The sequence below is a fragment of the Dipodomys ordii genome, unplaced genomic scaffold (genome assembly GCF_000151885.1).
Source record: "Dipodomys ordii isolate 6190 unplaced genomic scaffold, Dord_2.0 Scaffold20, whole genome shotgun sequence".
NCBI lineage: Eukaryota > Metazoa > Chordata > Mammalia > Rodentia > Heteromyidae > Dipodomys > Dipodomys ordii.
The window spans coordinates 13,901,103-13,922,648 of NW_012267236.1; the positions used below are offsets into that span (position 1 = coordinate 13,901,103).

Sequence of the window (21,546 nt, forward strand, 5' to 3'; positions counted from 1 at the left end):
CCACAGTGCCACTTCCGGCTTTTTTCTTTTTGCTTATGTGGTGCTGAGGAATCAAACCCAGGGCCTCAGGCATGCAAGGCAAGCGCTCTACCACTGGGTGCTCATTTTTTTTGTGTTGGCTAAGAAATTAATACAAAATTTAATGTATTTCTGTCAAGTATTCAGAATCAAACAGATTGTTTTTCCTCAGGGCACTAGAGATGCTGAAACAGATGGACCTGAGAAAGGAGATCAAAAGGGCAAGGCTTCTCCATTTGAGGAGGACCAAAACAGAGATCTTAAACAAGGAGATGATGATGATTCTAAAATAAATGGCAGAGGTTTGCCAAATGGAATGGATGCCGATTGCAAAGATTTTAAGTAAGATTTTAACTTTCTCAAGAAGAAAAGCGTTATTATGACTAATTGATGTGATTGATTTAGACATTTTTTTCAATATAGGTTTACTTTATTTTTGTTCTACTTTTGTGTTAATCTGGACAAATATTTTTATAATGAAAATTAATGATTATGAGCCATTAAACTAAAATAGTACATTTTGTTGGAATACTGTTAAAAGCTGCTATTTTCAGCTTGTATGATAGTCTAAATTTGAACTTTTTCCTCTGTTAAAATTGAGTGAGTTAAAGGCTTAATCTTTGGTTGGGTTTTTTTTCCCCTCTGGTTAGGATTACGTTTGTGTACCTTTTAGTGGGATTTTTCTCTTCTAACCCTATATTTCCTCCTTTCTTTGTGACCACACTTAACTTTTTCCCCCCCATTGGTTGTGGGGCTTGAACTTTGGCCCTGGGCACTGTCTCTGAGCTCTTCAGCTCAGGGCTATCTAGCGCTTTGAACCATGGTGCCAGTTCTGGTTTTCTGGTGGCTAATTGGAGATAAGAGTCTCACAGACTTTCCTGCCAGGCTAGCTTAGAGCCCCAGTTCTCAGATCTTAGCCTTCTGAGCAGCTAGGATAATAGGCATGAGCCACTGGCGCCCAGCTCCCACTTAATTTTTAATATTAGAAATGAGAAGATAAAACTAGAATCAGTGATTTTTTTTTCTTGCAATATATGTTTGTGTTAATCTGTAATGTAGTTCTTCAAATAGCAAATAATCTAACCTTTAGTCTTGGATTAGGCAGTGACTATTCATGTATGTATTAGGGAATTTTTTTTTTGTCAGTAGTGGGGCTTGAACTCGGTTTAGGTGCAGTCCCTGCATTCTTCAGCTCAAGGCAAGCGCTCTACCGGTTGAGCCATAGCACCACTTCCAGTTTTCTAGTGGTTTATTGAAGCTAAGAGTCTCACAGACCTTCCTGCCCGGGCTGGCGTTGAACCATGATCCTCAGATTTCAGCCTCCTAGGTAGCTAGGATTACAGACGTGAGCCACTGGCACCCAGCTGTTTCAGGAAATTTTTTATTCATACTGATTCCTGCACTTTACACTTATAATAGTTAGCTGCTTTGGAGCCTTTATCTGAAATGAGCGGTTTCTTTGAGATCTTGTGGACTGTGAATCTTAGATACAGTGCAGCACACGGTGGGTTGTATATTATTAAATTTATTGCCTTTAATTACCAAAACAGTAACTAATGCCTTGAAAAAACAGTGCCGTTTCCGTCTGTTCAGAGTGCAAAAAGGCATCCAAAACCAGTTAAACCTCTTTTGACAAGAAGTAAATTTAATGATATTCAGTTTATTTTAGACTTTTCCTAGGTGTTTTTCTGCTTTTAGTAATCTAAGTTTGAGTAAAGGGCATGCATTTAAAACTCAGTTGATAGTAAACCTTTCATATTGTATATTTATAATTGAAGTGTTAATACACCATTAGCTATAACACACATTAACTATAGCAAGGAAATAGCACCATTGATAACATTATGTATTTATGTGTCCTATTCTCTGATAGATTTACTTTGTATGAAAAGTTAATATGAACTTCATTCTAATTATAGTCCTTTTAAGTTTTAGATATGTATTTGAAATTATTAAACATAACTTACTACTTGACTGTAAAAATATTTCAGAATAACAACTGACCACATTGTCAGCATATCATCAATATGTATGTTAACTGATACACTCAATATAGATGACTGAAGTAACTGAAAGAATTATAAACAAGGCCTTCTTTATATGTTGGCAGTGGGTCAGTAATTGACTATTAAGTAAAATGTGTGAATTAAAATTGCTTTTCAAACTTTTTTTTTTTATTCCCACATGTAGCCCCTGAAGTTAACTGCCATTAACTTGATGTGATGTAATTGTGCTTGAATATATTTTGAATGCATGGTTCCTCCAAGCAATAGACTGTTTTATAGGACGTTTTTAAATAAAGCCCATGCAGGAAAGTCTGTGATCTCTTACCTCCCATTAATCACCAGAAAACTGGAAGTGAAGCTGTATGTAGCTCAAAGTGGTAGAGTGCTAGTTTTGAGCAAAAGAGCTTAGGGACAGCACCTATGACTTGAGTACAAACCCAAAATTGATTGGGTGGGGGGAGAATTAAATAAGGTAAAAATGAAGTTTAAATCATGATTTTTAGTGGGGAAAAGCCAGTATTTAAAATTTAATCCAGTGTTACTGAATTTTGGTGGAGGAAACTAAGGAAGCCATAATATGATTTAAGTGTAGAATTCTTTTTTTGGGGGGCGGGGAGTCCGGTCTGGGGCCTGAACTCTGGGCCTGGGCACTGTCCCTCAGCTCTTCAGCTCAAGGGTAGCACTCTACCACTTGAGCCATAGCGTCACTTCACTTCCGGCTTTTTTCTTATGTGATGCTGAGGAATTGAAACCAGGGCCTCATGCATGCAAGGCAAGCACTCTACCACTGAGCCACCTTCCCAACCCAAGTATAGAATTCTTTTAAAGTATGTCATGCATTTATATTTCTGATGGCTTAAACTAGAACCTACCATGATAAATAACATCCTTGGAGAGTATCGTAGAGGGCTTTTACAAAGTTTCTTGTTCTTACTTAGTAAGAAAACTTGGCCTGAAGATAAAATGATTTATTTTAGTGCTGTTTTCTCTTTTATCCATCTTGTACTTCTTTCTGTCACGAAAACCAAGATGATCTATGGCCAGTTATTTTTGTTCTGTATATATTTTTAGGGAAGATGTGTGACAGTAAATATTCTCATGAGTAGTCAATACAGCAAATACATCACTATGGTGTATGAGACTGGATTTTAAGCATTCCCAAATTTGCTATTTAATAGTCTGCTTTTCATACTTTGTCTAGGTTTTAAGACAAGGGTTTCAGGTAGTATAAGGCTAAGTTGTAAGTTGTAATAATGGCCAATTTTTTTTATCTATAAAATTGAATTATTATGCTATTAACATTGAAAGTGATTATTATTAATACTTAAAAAAAATAGTAACACCTGACTAGGGTAGATACATGCACACCAGTTCTAGGTCTTAAATTCAAGAGCTTGGGCATTAACACTTAGCTTTTTTGCTCAAGGCTAGTACTCTACCACTTGGGTCACAGCTTTTAAGTAGTTAATTGGAGACAAGAGTCTCAGACCTTCCTGCCCAGGCTGGCTGACTAGCTATAAATAACTAGGACTATAGGCATGCACATCTAGAATACTATGCTGACTTTTAAGAACTAGTTACAGCTGGGAGCTGATGGCTTATGCTTGTAATCCTAGCTACTCTGGAAGCTGAGATTTGAGGATTATGGTTCAAAGCCAGCCCAGGCAGGAAAGTCTATGAGTCTTTTACCTCCAGTTAACCATCAGAAAACTGGAAGTGGAGCTGTAGGTCAAAGTGGTAGAGTGCTAGCCTTGAACAAAAAAGCTCAAGGCCATCACCCTGGCCCTGAGTTCAAACCCCAAGAATGACCAAAAAAAAAAAATAGTGGTTATAGTAAATAGGGGGGGAAAAACTGGTAAAATGAAATTGTTAGTTATGGCGGACCCGTTTGTTCACACCTGTACTCCTAGCTACTCAGGAGGCTGAGATCTGAGGATTGGGGTTCAAAGCCAGCCCAGGCAGGAAAGTCCATGAGACACTCATCTCCAATTAACCAACAGAAAACTGGAAGTGGCTCTGGCTCTGTGGCTCAAGTGGTAGAGTGCTAGCTTTGAGATGAAGAGCTGAAGGACAGTGCCTAGGCACAGAGTTCAAGCCCCACGACCAACCAAAAAAAAAAAAAATAGTAGTTAAAAAACTGGTAAAGTGAAATTCTTAGTGATCCAAAATTCTTTATTTGCTCTCAGTATTTTAGCATCACTTATTTTTCATGATTTTTATAACTACTCATTTTTTCTTTTGACTTGCTAATCTTACTAATGATGCCTTTCTCTATTACTTAGTCGTACTCCTGGAAGTCGTCAAGCCTCTCCAACTGAAGTAGTTGAGCGCCTTGGCCCCAGTACTAATCCCCCAGAAGGATTGGGTCCCCTTCCTAATCCTACAGCTAATAAACCACTTGTTGAAGAATTTTCAACTACTGAAACTCAGAATCTTGATGCCATGGAACAAGTTGGTCTGGATCCCTTACAGTTTGACTATCCTGGTAATCAGGTGCCCATGGACTCTTCAGGATCTACTGTAGGCCTTTTTGACTACAATTCCCAACAGCAGGTAAAGAAAGCTCCATTTGAAACAAACTCTGAAATGTAACTGTGAGTCTGAAGTACAATGAAGCAGTGACATGAATGATAGAGGTTCTTGACCAGTTAATGTTGTATGACTAAAATATCCTTGTGTGTAAAAAGTTCTTCAAATACATGTTTTTAATATTCTATTCACAACTCTAATTAAAAATGAAATGTTTTAACCCTAATTTTTGCCTTATGATAGCTCTTCCAGAGGACTAATGCGCTAACAGTTCAGCAGTTAACTGCAGCTCAACAGCAGCAATATGCATTAGCAGCGGCCCAGCAGCCACATATAGGTGAGTCAAATTACCATTTTTGACTAGATTGTTACAAAAATCTTATATTAAGGTGTTTGAAATTATTTTTGATGATTGATTCTGTGGCATTCTCCTTCTGTTACTTTTTGAGGCATCATATTGAGATCAACAGTAGTAAAAATTTTATGTCAAGATTAAGGAAAATAGTATTTTATCATTGGTTGAGTAAAAATATTACTTGGTGAAAGTTGTCTACATCAAAGTTAAAATGTCGAGTCAAATGGCCTAGAAATTCAGATGGAGTTAAATCTACCCAGTCAAGAGTATTTATTTTTAAAAACCATTTGCAAATAGAAATCCCAAAGAAATTTCTTTAAAATACTTTCTTCCATTAAATTATTTGATCTTAAGCTGGGCACTGGTGGCTCATGACTGTAATACAAGCTACTCAGGAGGCTGACATCTGAGAATCGTGGTTTGCCACCAGCCCAGGCAGAAAAGTCAATGAGACATAAGTGAGACTCTCCAAAAGAGCGTTAGCCTTGAATAAAAGAGCTCAGGACAATACCCAGACCCTGAGTTCAAGCCCCACAACCAATCAGAAAACAAAAACAAAACTCCACTAATTTTCCCTAAGTAAATTTGTATTTTTAACCTGATCTTTTTTTTCCAGAAGACAGATTTTATAACTTATTACAAAAAAAAAAAAGAAAGAAAGAAAAAGCTACTGGCAGACTTCAAACTATGATTCTCAGGTCTCAGCCTTCTGAGTAGCTAGGATTACAGGTGTGAGCCACCACACTTGGTGAAAATTAGTATCTTTATGCCATTAAGTGTTCTTATCTAGGACATAGTATTTTCTTTTTCCTGGTCTTTGAACAAGGTTCACTGTCCCTGAGCTTTTTTGCTCAAGGCTGGCACTTCGATTTGAGCCACAGATCCATTTCCAGCTTTTTGCTGGTTAATTTGAGACAGACTTTCCTGCCTGGTCAGATTTTAAGTCATGATCCTCAGATCTCATTCTCCTGAGTAGCTAGTATAACAAAGCTTAAGCCACTGATGACCCCTTGTCTCCATTTTTGTTCAAGAATACTTCCATTGTTCATGAGTGCTTTGAAAGTTTCATGTTAAAATTTTTTCATGTAAAAGTTTGCATATTTGTTTTTTGGCTTTTTAGTGGGGACAAAGGGAGGGGTGCAGAAAGAGGAAGAAAGGGTGAACAAATATAATCATGGTATTCAGTAAACACTGTGATAACTAAAATTTTATTGTTCATAAGGTGTTGTATAGAGGGTTTCGTAAGTCAGGTAATGAGTACAATTTTTTAAATGCCACACCCACTTTTGCTTCCTAAACTTGTTCTTTTAATTGCTGATGTTTTATATATGGCTTGTTATTGGTATGTGTAAGTAATATTTGTATTTGCCTTTCTTGTCAGGTTTGGCTTTATAAACACTTGTTTTAGTCAGGCATGGTGACTCAATCTTAATCCTAGCTATTTGAGTGGTAGATATTTGGAAATGCAGTTCAAAACCAGCCCGGGCATAAAAGATCATGAGATTCGTTCTCAACCAGTAGCTGGACAGTAGCTATATACCAATGACAAAGAGGAACACAATGCCTGGCACTCATGGGTCATGTTTGTAATCCTAGCTACTCAGGGGACTGAGATCTGAGGTTCACATTTTGAATCTAGCCCTGGCCAAAAGTTCCTGAATGACTATCCAATTAACCACTCAAAAACTGGAAGTGGATCTGTGGCTCAAATTTAGAGCACTAGCCCTGAGCAAAAGAGCTGAGTTCAAGGCCCTGAGTTCAAGCCTTACAACTACCAAAAAAAAAGCAAGAACACAAATTAGGGGATCACAGTCTGCCAGCCCAGGCATAAAGTGACAATACCTTGAAAAGAACCAAAGCAACAAGGGACTGTTAGTGTGGCTTTAAGTGATAGAGTACCTGCCTGCTTAGGAAACATGGATCCAGAGGTCAGACTTGCCGATACCCCCCACTTTTTTAAATGGCATAGATTATATATTAACTTACACTGGAATTAAATGATCTATTGACTCTGAAAAACATATAAACAACACTAAACATACTTGAAAATCTGAATAAAATGGAAATATTTCTAAGAAAAGGTATATTTTCAAAGCTGACTCTATATTTTATTCTGTGTGGTACTGAGGAATCGAACCCAGGGCTTCATCCATGCTAGGCAAGCACTCTACCACTAAGCCACATTCCCAGCCCCAGCCCCCATATTTTAATGTTTCACAATTGCCAGTCTTAGGGCTTGAACTCAAGCCTGAGTGCTGTCCTTATTCCCATATTCTTTCTCTGTCATCTTTCAAACTTGATGGTTTTAACTTTAAATGTGTCCTTATTTTTATTTTTTTTTGTTGTGGGGCTTGAATTCAGAGCCTAAGCCTTTCCCTGAGCCTCTTTGTGCTCACCACTTGAGCCACATTATCACTTCTGGTTTTTGAGTAGTTAATTGGAGATGAGAGTCTTACAAGGACTTTTCTGCTTGGACTGTCTTTGAACTGCAGTCCTCGGATCTCAGCCTCCTATGTGGCTAGGATTATAGGTGTGAGCCTGTAAGCCAGGCAGTGCCCTGTTATCCTTATTTATTATTTCCTTACTGTTCACTTGTCATACTGTGCAAAGAGGACAATTCTGACAACACATTTTGAGTAAATAGTATAAGCTACATATCCTTGAAAATGGGAATTTCCTAAAAGAGAATAATAAAGATTGAATGAAAACCACTACTGAAAAATAGCTCTAAACACTTATTTTGTGCCACTTATGTACTAATACTATATAGCCATTTCATATTCAATATCACATTTAATTCTTATAGACAGCTGGTGAAATATTTATTATTATAAAGGTCAGGTACAGAGGGATTATATAAGTCAGGTAATGAGTATATTTCTTTTTTGGACAGTGGATAAATTTTTTTTTTTTTTTTTTTGTCAGTTGTAAGGCCTGAATTCAGGGCCTAGGCGCTGTCCTCCAGCTCTTCAGCTGTAGACCAGTGCTTTTACCACCTGAGCCTCAGTCCCACTTCCGGCTTTTCTGCTTATGTGGTGCTGAGGAATCGAACCAAGGGCCTCATGCATGCAAGGAAAGCACTCTACCACTGAGCCACCTTCCCAGACCTGATAAATTATTTCTTAAATGAAAAACTCTAGAGGTTGGAGGCATGACTCAGTTGGTAAAGCTCTAGCCAGTGAGTGAAAGCAGCAGGTACCAAGTTCAAGTTCCAGTCTTGGACCTCAAAAAAAAGAAAAGAAAAGAAAAGCTCAAGTCAGGTAGCTTATTTAGAATTACTCATAACGCTTTCCAACCCCAGAATAAGAACAGAAATGTTATTTAATGAAGAAAATAATACTTTACATTTATGCTCATCATTTCTCCCCTTTTAAATATAGCTGGTGTATTCTCAGCAGGCCTTGCTCCCGCTGCATTTGTGCCAAATCCATATATTATCAGTGCTGCTCCTCCAGGGACTGATCCGTATACTGCAGCAGGATTGGCTGCAGCAGCAACATTAGCAGGTAATTTATTTTTCATCCTTAGTTATTTTTTGTCTATTCTAGTAATTTAGAATTTTTAGGGAAAATTGAAATATTCTTCACAATTTTCAGACAGTTTTCAACAAGGGAAGGGCCAAAGCAATTTTTTGGTCTTTTTACTGTCTATACTGGGATTTGTATTCCTCTCTGTGGTTGCTTACCATTTCCATTTTGGGGTTATAGAAATGTTAGGCTGTTGATTGCATCTCTCCATTTTAATAACCAATCCTAATTCAGCATCAATGCTAAGTAAAGTTACTTTCCATAAAATAAGCTAGAGGTAGATGGGTTGAATTCCCAAATCAAAGACATTGTAAAGGTCTGCAAATTTTTTTTTTTTTTTTTGGTCCGGTCGTGGGGCCTGAACTCTGGGCCCGGGCGCTGTCCCTCAGCTCTTTAGCTCAAGGCTAGTGCACTATCACTTGAGCCATAGCACCATTTCTGGCTTTTTTTTTTTTTCTGCTTATGTGGTGCTGAGGAATCGAACCCAGGGCCTCATGCATGCAAGGCAAGCATTCTACCACTGAGCCACCTTCCTAGCCCTGCAAAATTTTTTAGATAAAACCTATCCATGTTTTTTCAGTAATGTTAAAATGTTCAAGCGAGGATACAAGCCAGGCTACAGTTGGAGGAAAAAAAATTACTGAAAATAGTCAGAACCCAGGACTACCACTCAAATCTGAAATGAAACCCAAAACTTCCTTTATTGTTTTATGTAAGTAAGGGAAAGTTGTGTGCTAGTCAGGCATAGTTTTACTGAGTAAACCAATTTGCTGTTAAGTTGTTGGGAACCTTTTTTTTTTTTAGATTGAATTGACTAGAGAAAAATGAGTCAGGCATGATTTATGTTGGTTATAGAGGTTTTAAAATGGGTCCCTTTCAGTCTTAGAAGTATGTTCACTGAAGTATTGGTGGGCTAACTTAGAAATCTCAAGGTTATTGCCATTTTCTTTCTTTTTTTGGGGGGGGCGCTTTCTGAGGCATTTTTGACAATTACTACTAGTCTATTAGAAAATTAAGTTCACTTCTGGCCTATTAGAATTGTTAATCTTTTTCTTCAAACTCAAGATCTTATTTTAAGGCTTGTGTTTAGAGTGGATACCAGTGGGCCGGGGAGGGATAAAAAAGAGGGTAAACAGGATGAATATGATTAATGTAGTTTAATTTGTATGTATGAATAGAAAACAGTCTGTTGAATTTTATTTTTTGTTGGTCATGGAACTTGAACTCTGGGCCTGGGCGAGCTCTTCAGCTTAGGGCTAGCGCTCTACTACTTAGGCCACAGCGCCACTTCTTGTTTTCTGCTGGTTAATTGGAGATAAGAATTTCAGGGACTTTCTTGCCTGGACTGTCTTTGAACCACGATCCTCACTCAGTAGCTAGATCTTCACTCAGTAGCTAGGATTACAGGTGTGAGCCACTGGCCTCCAGCCTGTTGAATTTTTTTTTTTTAAGAAGAAGGGGGTAAGAGTGGAATGAATTTGATCAGAGTAGACCAATGTATGTATTATGAATATAACTTATGGTTAAACCCCCTTAGACAATATATGTTAATATAATTAAAGCAAAAAATTATTGTAAGTAAGGAAAGTAGTTAATTTCAAATTCCTGTTTGAAAGCAAGTAGCCTAAAACCAAGCTGTGAAAACCATTAACTTTCAGTGTAGAAATCTGCACCATATAATTCTATCAGGATGTGTGAGCTATTCTGGAGTATCATTTAATTGGATATTAGTGTGTAAAACATTGGTATATTACACATACAGAGAACCATTTACACCTATGAGACTTAAAGCAGTAATTTGAAGAGAACAATAGTTTTTAGCTTGGAGATGAGTATAATGTGCATTGTGAATTTAGGCTTTCTTATAGCTCAATTTGAAAGTAAAGGTAAAATTAAGGTCTGGCATTGGTGGCTCACACCTGTAATCCTAGATCTGATGGTTGTAGTTCAAAGTGAGACTAGGCAGGAATGTCCATAAGACTCTTTCTCTAGTTAACCACCCAAAAAAAGCCAAAAGTGGAGTTGTGGCTCAAGTGGTAGAGTGCTGCCCTTGAACACAAAAGCCTCAGGAACAGCATCTGGACCCTGATTTCAAGCCCCAGCACTGGCACCAAGGGAAAAAAAGGAATTTTCAGTAGTGGATTGTTTTGTCTTTTTGTGCAGGTACCTAAAGGCACTAGCGCTATTATTTGAGCCACACGTCCACTTCTGGCTTTTTACTGATTGGAGATAAAGTCTCACAGACTTTTCTATTCGAGCTGGCTTCAAACTCCAGTCCTCAGATCTTAGCCTCTCTTATCTGTCTAGCTAGTATTACAGGCTTGAGCTACCAGTACCAGGTCTCTTTTCCAATCTTATAACAATCCTTATTAGAAGTTGTACTTTACTTCACTGTCTTCAGTAATTTTCCATTATGTTTATAAAGCTTTTCAGTTTAGTGATGGGGGACTAGACTTTTTTTTTTTTTAAATGAAGTGAAACTTTGATTTTTATTTTTAAAAATGACAAATTTCAGGATGCCAACCTGTGGCTTACGCCTGTAGTACTAGCTACTCAGGAGGCTGAGATTTGAGAGGATTGCAGTTCAAAGTCAAACCTGGGCAGGAAAGTCTGTGAGAAAACCAGAAGTGGAACTGTGATTCAAAGGTAGAGAGCTTAACCTTGAGAGAAAAAGCTCAGAGACAGCATACAGGCCCTGTTTTGAAGCCCCACAAACAATCCTCCCCTCCTCCCCGACAAAAAAAAAGTACACAAAATTAAAATGTCATAGAGTTTGATATGATTTTAGGAAGTTTAATCAGTTAAGGAGCATTACATTGCATTCATTACTTTGGTGGTAGCTTTAATGTAGATAATTCTATTTACTCTCCAGCAATCAAATATTACCTGACAAAGTAAAACAAGAGCAATTTGCTTTTCTACTTTGCTTTCTTCTGTGTTTGTGTTGTAATTATTGATTCACAGGTCTTATTTTCTAACCACATTAACTGATGTCTCATTTGCTTTTATATAATTTTTACTTTTTGCAAGAGTTGTGACCAGTTCTGTTTGAAATGAACAATTGCCATTCAGATACTGTTTTAACAACCAAAGTACTAAAATGTTGCCTCATTTTATGTTACAGATGAGCAAAGCCAGAGATAAAAATGAATTTTTCAGTAGTGAGAGTTCTCTTTCAAGAGAAGTGATAAGTCAACCTTAAGAAATCTTACAGCTTTATAGTATCTAATCTTCTTTGACTATATTATCTATGTCTTATTTGACTCATAAATTGGCAGTCAGCACATGTTGAATAGATTAGAAAGTGCTCTGTCAGTTCATTGGAAATCTTGGATTATGCTTCACATCTGTCCATTAAAACCACCACCATCACTTCAAAACATTTTATCTTTAAATGATCCAAACCAAGTCAGGGATTGTGATCTCACCTGTAATCCTAGCATTTGTGAAGTGGAGACAGGAGAATAGGGGCCAGCCAAGGTACATAGTGAAACCCTGTTGCCCAAACCCCAAAATCGATATCTGAATGGTACTGGTTTTGCAACAGAATCATAACTAGAAAAGGGGGCTGGGATGTAACATAGTGGCAAAATGATTGTCTTATCAAGTGCAGTGTCCTGGGTTGAATACCCAGTACAAAAAAAACCCCAAAACTAGAAAGGATATAGCAAATATAAGTGAGTAGAAAATTATAAACAATGCTATGTTCTTCCCTTTCCCTCTCCCTCCCCCCCTGTCTCTGTCTCTGTCTGTCTGTCTCTCTCTTTCTCTCTCTCTGTCTCTGTCTGTCTCTCTGTCTCTGTCTGTCTTTCTCTCTCTCTCTCTCTCTCTCTCTCTCTTGGTCAGTTGTGGGTCTTTAATTCTAGGTCTGGGTACTATCCCTCATCTCTTCAGCTCAAGGCGAGTGCTCTACCACTGTGCCACAGAGCCACTTCCAGTTTTCTGGTGGTTAATTGGAGATAAGAGTCTCACGGACTTTTCCTACCTGGGCTGGCTTTGAACTTCGATCCTCAAACCTCAGCCTCCTGAGTAGCTAGGCTTATAGGCGTGAGCCTATAAGCTTCTTCTCTTAAGTCTTATGTCAGTCCTTTTTTGTAATCTAATGGTAATTTGCCTCATGTATAAAAATCTAGTGACCTTTTTTTTTTTTTTTGGTGGGAATTATGGGGTTTAGGTCCAGCAGTGGTTCCACCTCAGTATTATGGTGTTCCATGGGGGGTGTATCCAGCCAATTTATTTCAGCAACAAGCTGCAGCTGCGGCAAATAATACAGCCAATCAGCAAGCAGCATCTCAAGCTCAGCCTGGTCAGCAACAGGTAGGTCCTTTTCTACTAAATAGATGATGATTCTTCTCAATTCCTTGAGTCTTTTTTCTCCCTAGTTTTTATATAGTATGACAACTGTTTATTGCATAGGATTATTTTTCTGTTCAATAAATGAATTTAAAGATTTGGTTGTATTCTGTTTCTGTTCTCATTAGTTTACTTTTTGAACTAGTTTTCTTTTTAATATTTTGTCACTTAAAAGTTTATTATACTGTGAAGTTAGACATAGTATCATGTGCTTAGAATCCCCATAGTGGAAGGCTAAGGTGGGAGGATTAGAAGTTCTAGGCCAGCTGGGACTACATAGTGAGATAGGGAGTGGAGACAGACGACTCTGGTTAGAGGAAGAGAAGAACAAGAAAAATGCTAATAGTTTCAATCAAAATGATTCCCCTTTATTTTGTAAATATTAATATATTTCTGGCTTATGAAGACGACTGCATATTTTCTATTTTAAAACAAGATAAAATGGAATATTATCTATTTGATAACTAGGGTTTGAACAGCAGTTGTGTGGTGAAAAGTATTAAGACTTCTCACTTGTTTGGATGTTTAATGTAATAAACATTAAAGGTATATGGTGAAAAAGCTTTTTACTCATTTTGTTAAAGTTTCTGAATTCTGAAAATTTGACCTGATTTGAAGTTTTTGCTCTGCATCATGATCTCATAATAGTCTGATTTCTTCACTTAATCTTCCTCTCAGTTTTCAGCCTTAGGAAATAAATTTTATTCTAAAATTTTTGTCGTTATCTAAGATTCTGTCATTCTGCCCACTCTGTGAATCTTTTTGTTGTTGTGCTGTTGCTGAGCTTTTTTGCTCCTGCCTAACATTCTTTAACACTTGAGCCACAGCCCCACTTCTGGCTTTTTTGGTAGTTTAGTGGAGATAAGAGTCTCAGAGACTTGACTGCCCCGGCTGGCTTCGAACCGTGATCCTCAGATTTCAACCTCCTGAGTACCTAGGATTACAGACATGAGCCACCAGTGCCTAACCCACTCGCAAATATCTTTAAGAAAAAGAAAATACTGCCTTTGTTCACAGTACAGAAATAAGATACAACTTTTAACCCAAGCTTTGTAGGACCTCTGTGTTGCTTTGTCAAGAGCCAGTGATGTTTTTGATGTTGAAGTTATTTTTAATCTTGATGGTAATTGCATTACATGTAAGCATATATGCAAAGTCTGCTTTAATATATGCCCAGATATCTAAGATACATTTGTTATTTTATAATACTGTTTTTAAGAGTCATCTGTCCTTTGTAGGTTCTTCGTGCTGGAGCAGGTCAGCGCCCTCTTACTCCCAATCAGGGGCAGCAAGGGCAGCAAGCAGAATCACTTGCAGCAGCTGCAGCTGCAAATCCAACTTTGGCTTTTGGTCAGGGTCTTGCTACAGGCATGCCAGGTACAAAATTGGTTAACTAGTTGGAGGGGTAATGTTGGATGGGGTTGAAGGCTTAAATGCATAAATTAGAAAATAAGATTTGGAAACTAAATGAGGTAAAACATCTGAAAACTGAAAAAAGAATAAACCAAATAGTGTATAAGGGAGCATATAAAGGATCAAAAGAAAAGGGCAGGAGAGGGTTATAGCTCAGCAGAACCCTTGCCTAGCATGTGTGCAGCTCTAGATACATAACCAGTATCAGGAAAATAAGTCATCAGACGATACTAAAACTCTGATGGTAATAAATTAAAAGATGTATACTGGATAAATGAATTGTGATTTCCATTTTTACTTTGTAGAAAATATTAGGTCCATTTTTTACAAAATGTATACCAAAAATAGGAGATTCCATTAATATCCCTCTCCCCCGCCCCCCATGGGGCCTGAACTCTGGGCACTGTTCTTCAGCTCAAGGCTAGTGCTCTACAGCTTGAGCCACAGCACCATTTCGAGCTTTTCTTGCTTATGTGGTGCTGAGGAATCAAACCCAGGGCCTTATGCATGCAAGGCAAGCACTACCACTGAGCTACCTTCCCAGCCCCATTAATTCTTTCTTTCTCCCTCACAGCCCACATCTAATTTCAGCAAATACTAATGGCTCTCAAGATAGAACCATCTATTTTTTGTTTTTGTTTTTTTAATACTGGGGATTGAATCTAGGGCCTTGAGTATGTTGGGCAAATACAATCTGAGCTATGCCCCTAGTAGAATTCATCTTCAACTCTTCACTGATCTAGTCACTTATATCTCATCTAGGTTGGCTTTACATCCAGCTTCCCGTGTTTTTACCTTATTCCTCCTTTCTTGCCTTAGAAACTTTCCCCTTGAAATCTGTTCCCTATACTATAGCTTGAAAATGAAATTCAGATTAAGTTCTTCTTCAAAACCCTCTGATTGGTGGCTGGGCACTGGTGGTTCAGGCATGTATTTCTAGCTTCTCAGGAAGGTGAGATCTGAGGATAGTGGTTGGAAACCAGCTTGGGCAGAAAATTTCATGAGACTCTCACCTCCAGTTAACCACCAGAAAGCCAGAAGAGGAGCACTAACCTTGAGCAGAAAGCTCAGGGACATTGCCCAGGACCAATACAGGAAATAAAGAAGAAACAAAAAAAATCACTGTTTCAGTGCAGTTGAGTGTGCTGTTGGATTTCTCCAGCGGCATTGGTAGCCACACGTGTTTCTGCCAGCATCTTCCAACAAAGCTTTGGCAATTTGTAGAACTTGACCAGAAGACTGTATCTAATTGGGAGCAGAAAGCATGGCAGTATTTGGTACTTTTTACTTGAACGTGAAACATTTGCCCAGATTTAAAAAAAAATCATCTAAGTTTGTAATACCTAATTATATTTTCCTGCCAGTAGCTTAATTATCTCCTGACAGATTAGAACCAGATCACTTCATTATGCATAAGAAAACAGGCTAGTTTGTTTGAAAGTTTTTTCTTATTCATTGGAAAACACAAACTTCAGGCCAGTCTGCTGGTATGGTCATAAAACTCTTCTAAATAAAAGACTTCTTCGCACTGGAAAAACAACCACCACCACCACATGGTTTCATACCTTTTCAGAGTAAAAGCCCAAGTCAAGATCTGAAAGAATCTGACTGCCTTCTCCTTTCCCAGTTAGATTACTGTCCCTTTACCCTTTTGGTTTTCTGCTTCTCCTTTTCTCCATTTGAAGAGCTCTTTCTATGGAAGTATGATTGACCTTTTTCCCTTGAGGGTAGGAATAAGATCACACGGAAGACAGTGTTTAGCGTTTTGCTTTCATTAAACTTTAAGAAGTTTAAAGGGGTATGGTATTAGATTTGTTATCAAAAGATAACGGAATACTTCTGGAAGTGACAATCGGAGAACTTAGGCCAGCACATAGATCTACTTGGATAGGATGGTGGCAGTTAAAAGAAAGGAGTAAATTTGAGAAAAATTTAGAAGGTTAAATGAATGGATCCCACAGAGGAATTTATTATAGACATGCTCCTCTCTGGAAATTTGTGTTTACTGTTGAATAGTTAGCTGGTATTTGGTAGGATGTTTGTGCCCGAAGTTCCAAAATATTTTAATTCATCCTGAAATTCTGAATAGACAGTAATGCTTTTGAAATGAGAGCTTGTTCTGTGTTTTGAATTTAGGACTAGACCATATGCATTACTAGTAAACTATTATCTAACATTTATAGCTTGAAATTTACTGGTGGATGTTTTATTAGCAATATGCTAATACTTAGTAGAAATTTCTGTATTGAAAGTGTTGACGTGTTTACTCTAGCTTAAATGAATGAATAATTAATATATATATAGTTTTTATTTATTTATTTTTGCCAGTCCTGGGTTTGAACTCAGGGCTTGGGCACTGTCCCTGAGCTTCTTTTGCTCAAGGCTAGTGCTCTATTACTTGAGCCACAGTGCCACTTCTGGCTCTTTCTGTGATTTAATTGGAGGTGAGAGTCTCACAGATTTTTCTGCCTGGGCTGCCTTCAAACCATGATCTTCAGCTCTCAGCCCTCTGAGAGCTAGGGTTACCGGTGTGAGCCACCAGCGCCTAGCTAACTTACTATATTTGAAGACAACAAGGTTTTTGTGCTATTTTATCATTAAGTTGAATGTGACTTTTTCTTCAGCATAGTCTGTTTTAAATAGTAGAAGTTTCCAATACATTGTCATAGATAATTACCATTTTGAGGTTTGAGTTCTTGTCATTGTATAAGGCAGCTTTTCTCACCTTGAATTCAGGGAGAGAATTAAACCTTTTAACAGTACAAGTATTCACGATAACCTGTTATGTACCATCCTTTATACATCCTTGGGCAAATTGACAAAAGTCACTTGAGAGAGAGAGAGTGTGTGTGTGTGTGTGTGTGTGTGTGTGTGTGTGTGTTTGGTTTAGTAGAGGAATCTTGGTTAAGAAAGGCTGCTGAGAGGTAAACTTGACTCTTCTGAGATTCTGAGTAGTACAAATTATTACCTGTCTTGTGCTCCGGCCTACAAATAAACGAAATGCCTGCATAATTTTAATCAAACTCTAGTTTGAAAACCTTTACAAGTAGACTATTGGGATTGTAAGTTACTTGGGTCACATTTTAAGATTTTTCAAGAGATGCTTACAAATGAAAATATAAGGAAATGTTGGAAATGAGGACTTTAGTTTAAAACTGTGCTGAAATTACATAGTAATCATTTTCTACTATTAGCTCTTGGTGGCCTGTAGTTTCTATACTAAGGAAAATAATTACTTTATAGTCCATAAGCTAAAGGCGTTTCTGTTAAAAGCCTCTCTGTTAAAACTAACAGAAGAAAGTTTATCACATTCTATTTTTCATTTATTTAGTAATGTCTTATCAAATGTGTTATTTTTCATATAATAGGTATTTAAGGGTTTGGTGTGGCAATAGTATAAAATGATTGTTTTTGGCTGAAATCACAAGTGCCAGAGAATATAAACATGCATGTTTTTTATAAGTGTTCTGTTAGTAACAATTTATTTTAATGTCTAGGCTACCAGGTACTAGCTCCAACTGCCTATTATGATCAGACTGGTGCCTTAGTGGTTGGCCCTGGAGCAAGAACTGGCCTTGGAGCTCCAGTTCGATTAATGGCTCCAACACCTGTTTTAATTAGTTCAGCAGCAGCACAAGCTGGTAAGTCTAACTGACATCTTGAGCTGTTTTTCTAGTTTTGTTTCAAATACAATTTTTAAAATGGAAGTTTTCTGGGTAGTTTTGATAAGCATGTGAAATTTGTTTTACAGCAGCAGCAGCGGCAGCTGGAGGAACGGCAAACGGTCTTACAGGCAGCACAAATGGTCTGTTTCGGCCAATTGGCACTCAGCCACCCCAGCAGCAGCAGCAGCAGCAGCCGCCAAGCACTAATCTTCAGTCTAGCTCATTTTATGGGAGCAGTTCTTTAACTAATAGCTCCCAGAGTAGTTCTCTATTTTCTCACGGACCAGGTCAGCCTGGAAGTACATCTCTCGGCTTTGGAGGTGGTAGCTCTTTGGGTGCTGCTATAGGTTCGGCCCTTGGTGGATTTGGCTCACCAGGTAGGTCTGTTCTTTAGATGAGTGTGCACTGCTAAGTGGGTATGTGAGGTGTTTGTGCTTTCAAGACTAAGTGAAGCAAATTTAATTTACATTTCTAGACGAAAAATACACCTCTTAAAAAGCATGTGAACGTGAACATTTAGCAGTCCATCCTTTGCAGATACAAAACACTTTTGTTTTTTATTTTGAAAGCGGATTGCTTGAATTTTTCTTTTGATAAGGTTTTTTAAACAGTATATTCCAATTGCTAATTTGTTTAAAGAGGTAAATGTTTTGCCATCTTAATTTCTGGTACTTTAATAAAAACTGTCTATGTGAGCCAGTGAAGTGGTTGGTTTTTAGTAAATTCTGGTGGGTGATTCATTGGAGTTTTCTTTATTTGACATAATCTCTAAAATGTAATTTTCTAAGCAAGCTCCTAAGGCACTACCAAAATCATTACCTTTATTTTAAATTAAATCATTTAGCATTTGTCACCAATATTTAATAGCTTTATATAACACTGAAGAAATCATCATTTTAAATGGTCTCACATCAGGGAAAGTACACTAATTGTATTGATCTCGAGATACTCATTCTAGAATCTTCGATATCCACTTCTCATCTGGTTTCCTACCACATCAAATTACATTATTTTCTGGTGTGGGAAAAGACGAAATTAGCATGCTGCCTGTCATTGGATACTTACCAGTTTTCTAAAAAATAATAATAACTGAACTTGCTGAATTTTTTTTTGGGGGGTCCAGTCATGGGGCCTGAACTCTGGCCTGGACCCTGTCCCTCAGCTCTTCAGCTCAAGGCTAGCGCTCTACCACTTGAGCCACAGCACCACTTCTGGCTTTTTTCTTTTTGTTTATGTGGTGCTGAGGATCGAACCCAGGGCCTCAGGCATGCAAGGCAAGCGCTCTACCACTGAGCTATCTTCCCAGCCCCAACTTGCTGAATTTTTAACATTCATATTGTAAGACAAATGGTCTAAACAACAAACTTGTAGGTATAAAATGTTTTTGTTAAAATCAAATAAAAAGAATGTCATACTTGCCTTACATAAAATGTTCTGAATTATGAGGACAGAACTTGTAAGAGAAGAATCAAGCATGCATGGAGATTGTGCAGTCTTAGTTTTTTTAGTTAAGGTATTCAGTCCTTTTGAACTACAGTATATTTTTTATGTTTAGCTCATGTACACCCATAAGATTCTTTGATTCTGACATAATTGAGATATTGTACCCAAAGAATCCTTTTTTCTAACCCAAAGAACCTTAAACATTCTGAGGAAAACTGAAAGAATATAAAATCTCAAAAATATATATTATGGAATACTAGTTTCTAAACTATAGATTTGATTATAAACAGTCTAGGAAAACACAGTTTTGATAAACCCCATGTTCCCTTCTCTGATACATGCCATTCACTGATGGTCTGATTTGGATTTGTAAGTCCACTGCTCAATTCTTTTCAATTTGTCTTTTAGTTGAGGACACCACCCATATATAGACATACCTTTAACACTAATTAGCATTGTCACCTACAGATGCTTCTTTCCCCAAACTGACCTTTATGTCTCTTGTAAGCATCAGGTACTTAAAACTGTTTTCAATTCTGGTAAATGTCCTTTTTGCCTCTTCAGAGAAAGTTAGCTGTTGCCATCACTGACTGCAGTCTATCATCTTGTCCCTCTTTTTGAATATTTCCTGGTTTATTCAGATGCATACATGAAAACTAAAATTTATACATGAATGCATGTACACACATTCTCTTAATATGATGAAATGTTACTGTTGAACAGAGTTAAATACCCTAGTTTATAGTACAGTTGGCCAGAGACTTAGCCCTGAAATATAGTAATTAAATCATCCTTTATGTGACCTAATTCATATTTTAAAAATGCTATTCCAATAGAAAGTTTGCAATTTAACACTTTACATACTGATGATGATTAGTGATTCCATTGTTTAGCCTAGCCTAATTGCACTCAGTGTTGTAAATAGTGATGCAGTAAAACTTAAAGGGCCAGCTTTTTTATATTAAAGTATTTATGGAATTATTTTTAAACATATTACTTTTTGGCGGGGAAATATTGCATGTGTCAAAATTGTTTTCTTTGGTTATCACAAAACTGATAATGTTGCTCTTCTCACTGGAGAGCTCTTTTAAGTTTTTTTCAAATAGGAATTTAAAATATGTAATATAAATGTTTTTGAAAATATGCTCTGACAGTGTCCTTTTAAATTCTAGTTAATGTAGCATATGTTGACAATTTTGTCAAACCAACTCTAGAAGAGCTGTTTATTACATTAATACTTACATGTGTTCATGCTAGTAAAATAAATACAGCTACCAAGCAGTTTCCTGTTATATGTCTTAAAACGTGAGGTCTTCAATAAAACATGATCTTTTTTAAGAAACTGCATTAGCTGGTATTAAAAGTTGAGTAGTATTACAGCCTTTTGCTTAAAACAGTATGATCCTACTGGGTTCTCCCCCACCCTCACCCCCCTTTTTTAGAGAACTCTGAATTTGGCAAAGCTCGTATATTATAGTTCCTATCCTTATTGAGGAGCTTAGCTTTGTTAACCCATTATGTACTCTGCTTTTGTTTTCCTTAATTTATACCCTATATGATCTGCTTCTGTGACTTGACAGAAACTTTGCAATTCCTTCGAAAGAATTGCCATATTGGTCCGAATATAGAGCTTGTCCTTAAAAACCTTACTTAGCAATTAAAGAAGTATAAAATTCTTTGAGATATTACAGGCATTTTGGTTAAAATGAAACTGGTTAGTACTTAGCAATAGGAAGAAAAGTATATCTGAAAATAATGAGTTCTAAATGGATATTTGACAATTGGGACTTTGGACTCCCAATTGATATGGGGTGGTAAAAGATTTGATTATGCAAATATATGTTAATTGACAGTTTGATTTTTGTTATTTTATGATTTTTATAGAGTACCAAAATGTAAAATGTTCATAGAAGTAAAGAAATTCGATATTTAATATGATGAGGCATGTAGGTCAGGTAAATTCTATGTCACCTATGAGTGGAGAAGATCAGTCTTCTTGAGAAAGTGGCCTAGATTCAATGCTAGAATCTTACGAATGAAGCTTTCTGAGGGATAGGAAGTGAAAGCATTTTTGGTGTGGTAAAAAAGTCATGAGAGCTATTAGTTTCTAAGTGTCTAATAATGTTTTGTGTATGTTTTATAATTTAGCTGTTGAAGATAAGGAGAATATGTGTATATATATACATACATACATACATATATATATATATACATACATACATATATATATATATATA

At 37.2% G+C, this 21,546-nt stretch overlaps 1 protein-coding gene across 1 annotated transcript in view; it reads left to right on the forward strand.

Moving 5' to 3' along the window:
* Pum2 (pumilio RNA-binding family member 2) overlaps positions 1–21,546 on the forward strand; it is a 94,130-nt gene that overhangs the window by 37,228 nt on the left and 35,356 nt on the right. Inside the window, exons 5-12 of the mRNA XM_013013546.1 lie at positions 191–360; positions 4,307–4,577; positions 4,797–4,890; positions 8,289–8,414; positions 12,610–12,752; positions 14,027–14,165; positions 17,699–17,842; positions 17,953–18,243. Coding sequence (XP_012869000.1) covers positions 191–360; positions 4,307–4,577; positions 4,797–4,890; positions 8,289–8,414; positions 12,610–12,752; positions 14,027–14,165; positions 17,699–17,842; positions 17,953–18,243 — 1,378 coding nt within the window. The remainder of the gene's footprint in view (positions 1–190; positions 361–4,306; positions 4,578–4,796; positions 4,891–8,288; positions 8,415–12,609; positions 12,753–14,026; positions 14,166–17,698; positions 17,843–17,952; positions 18,244–21,546) is intronic.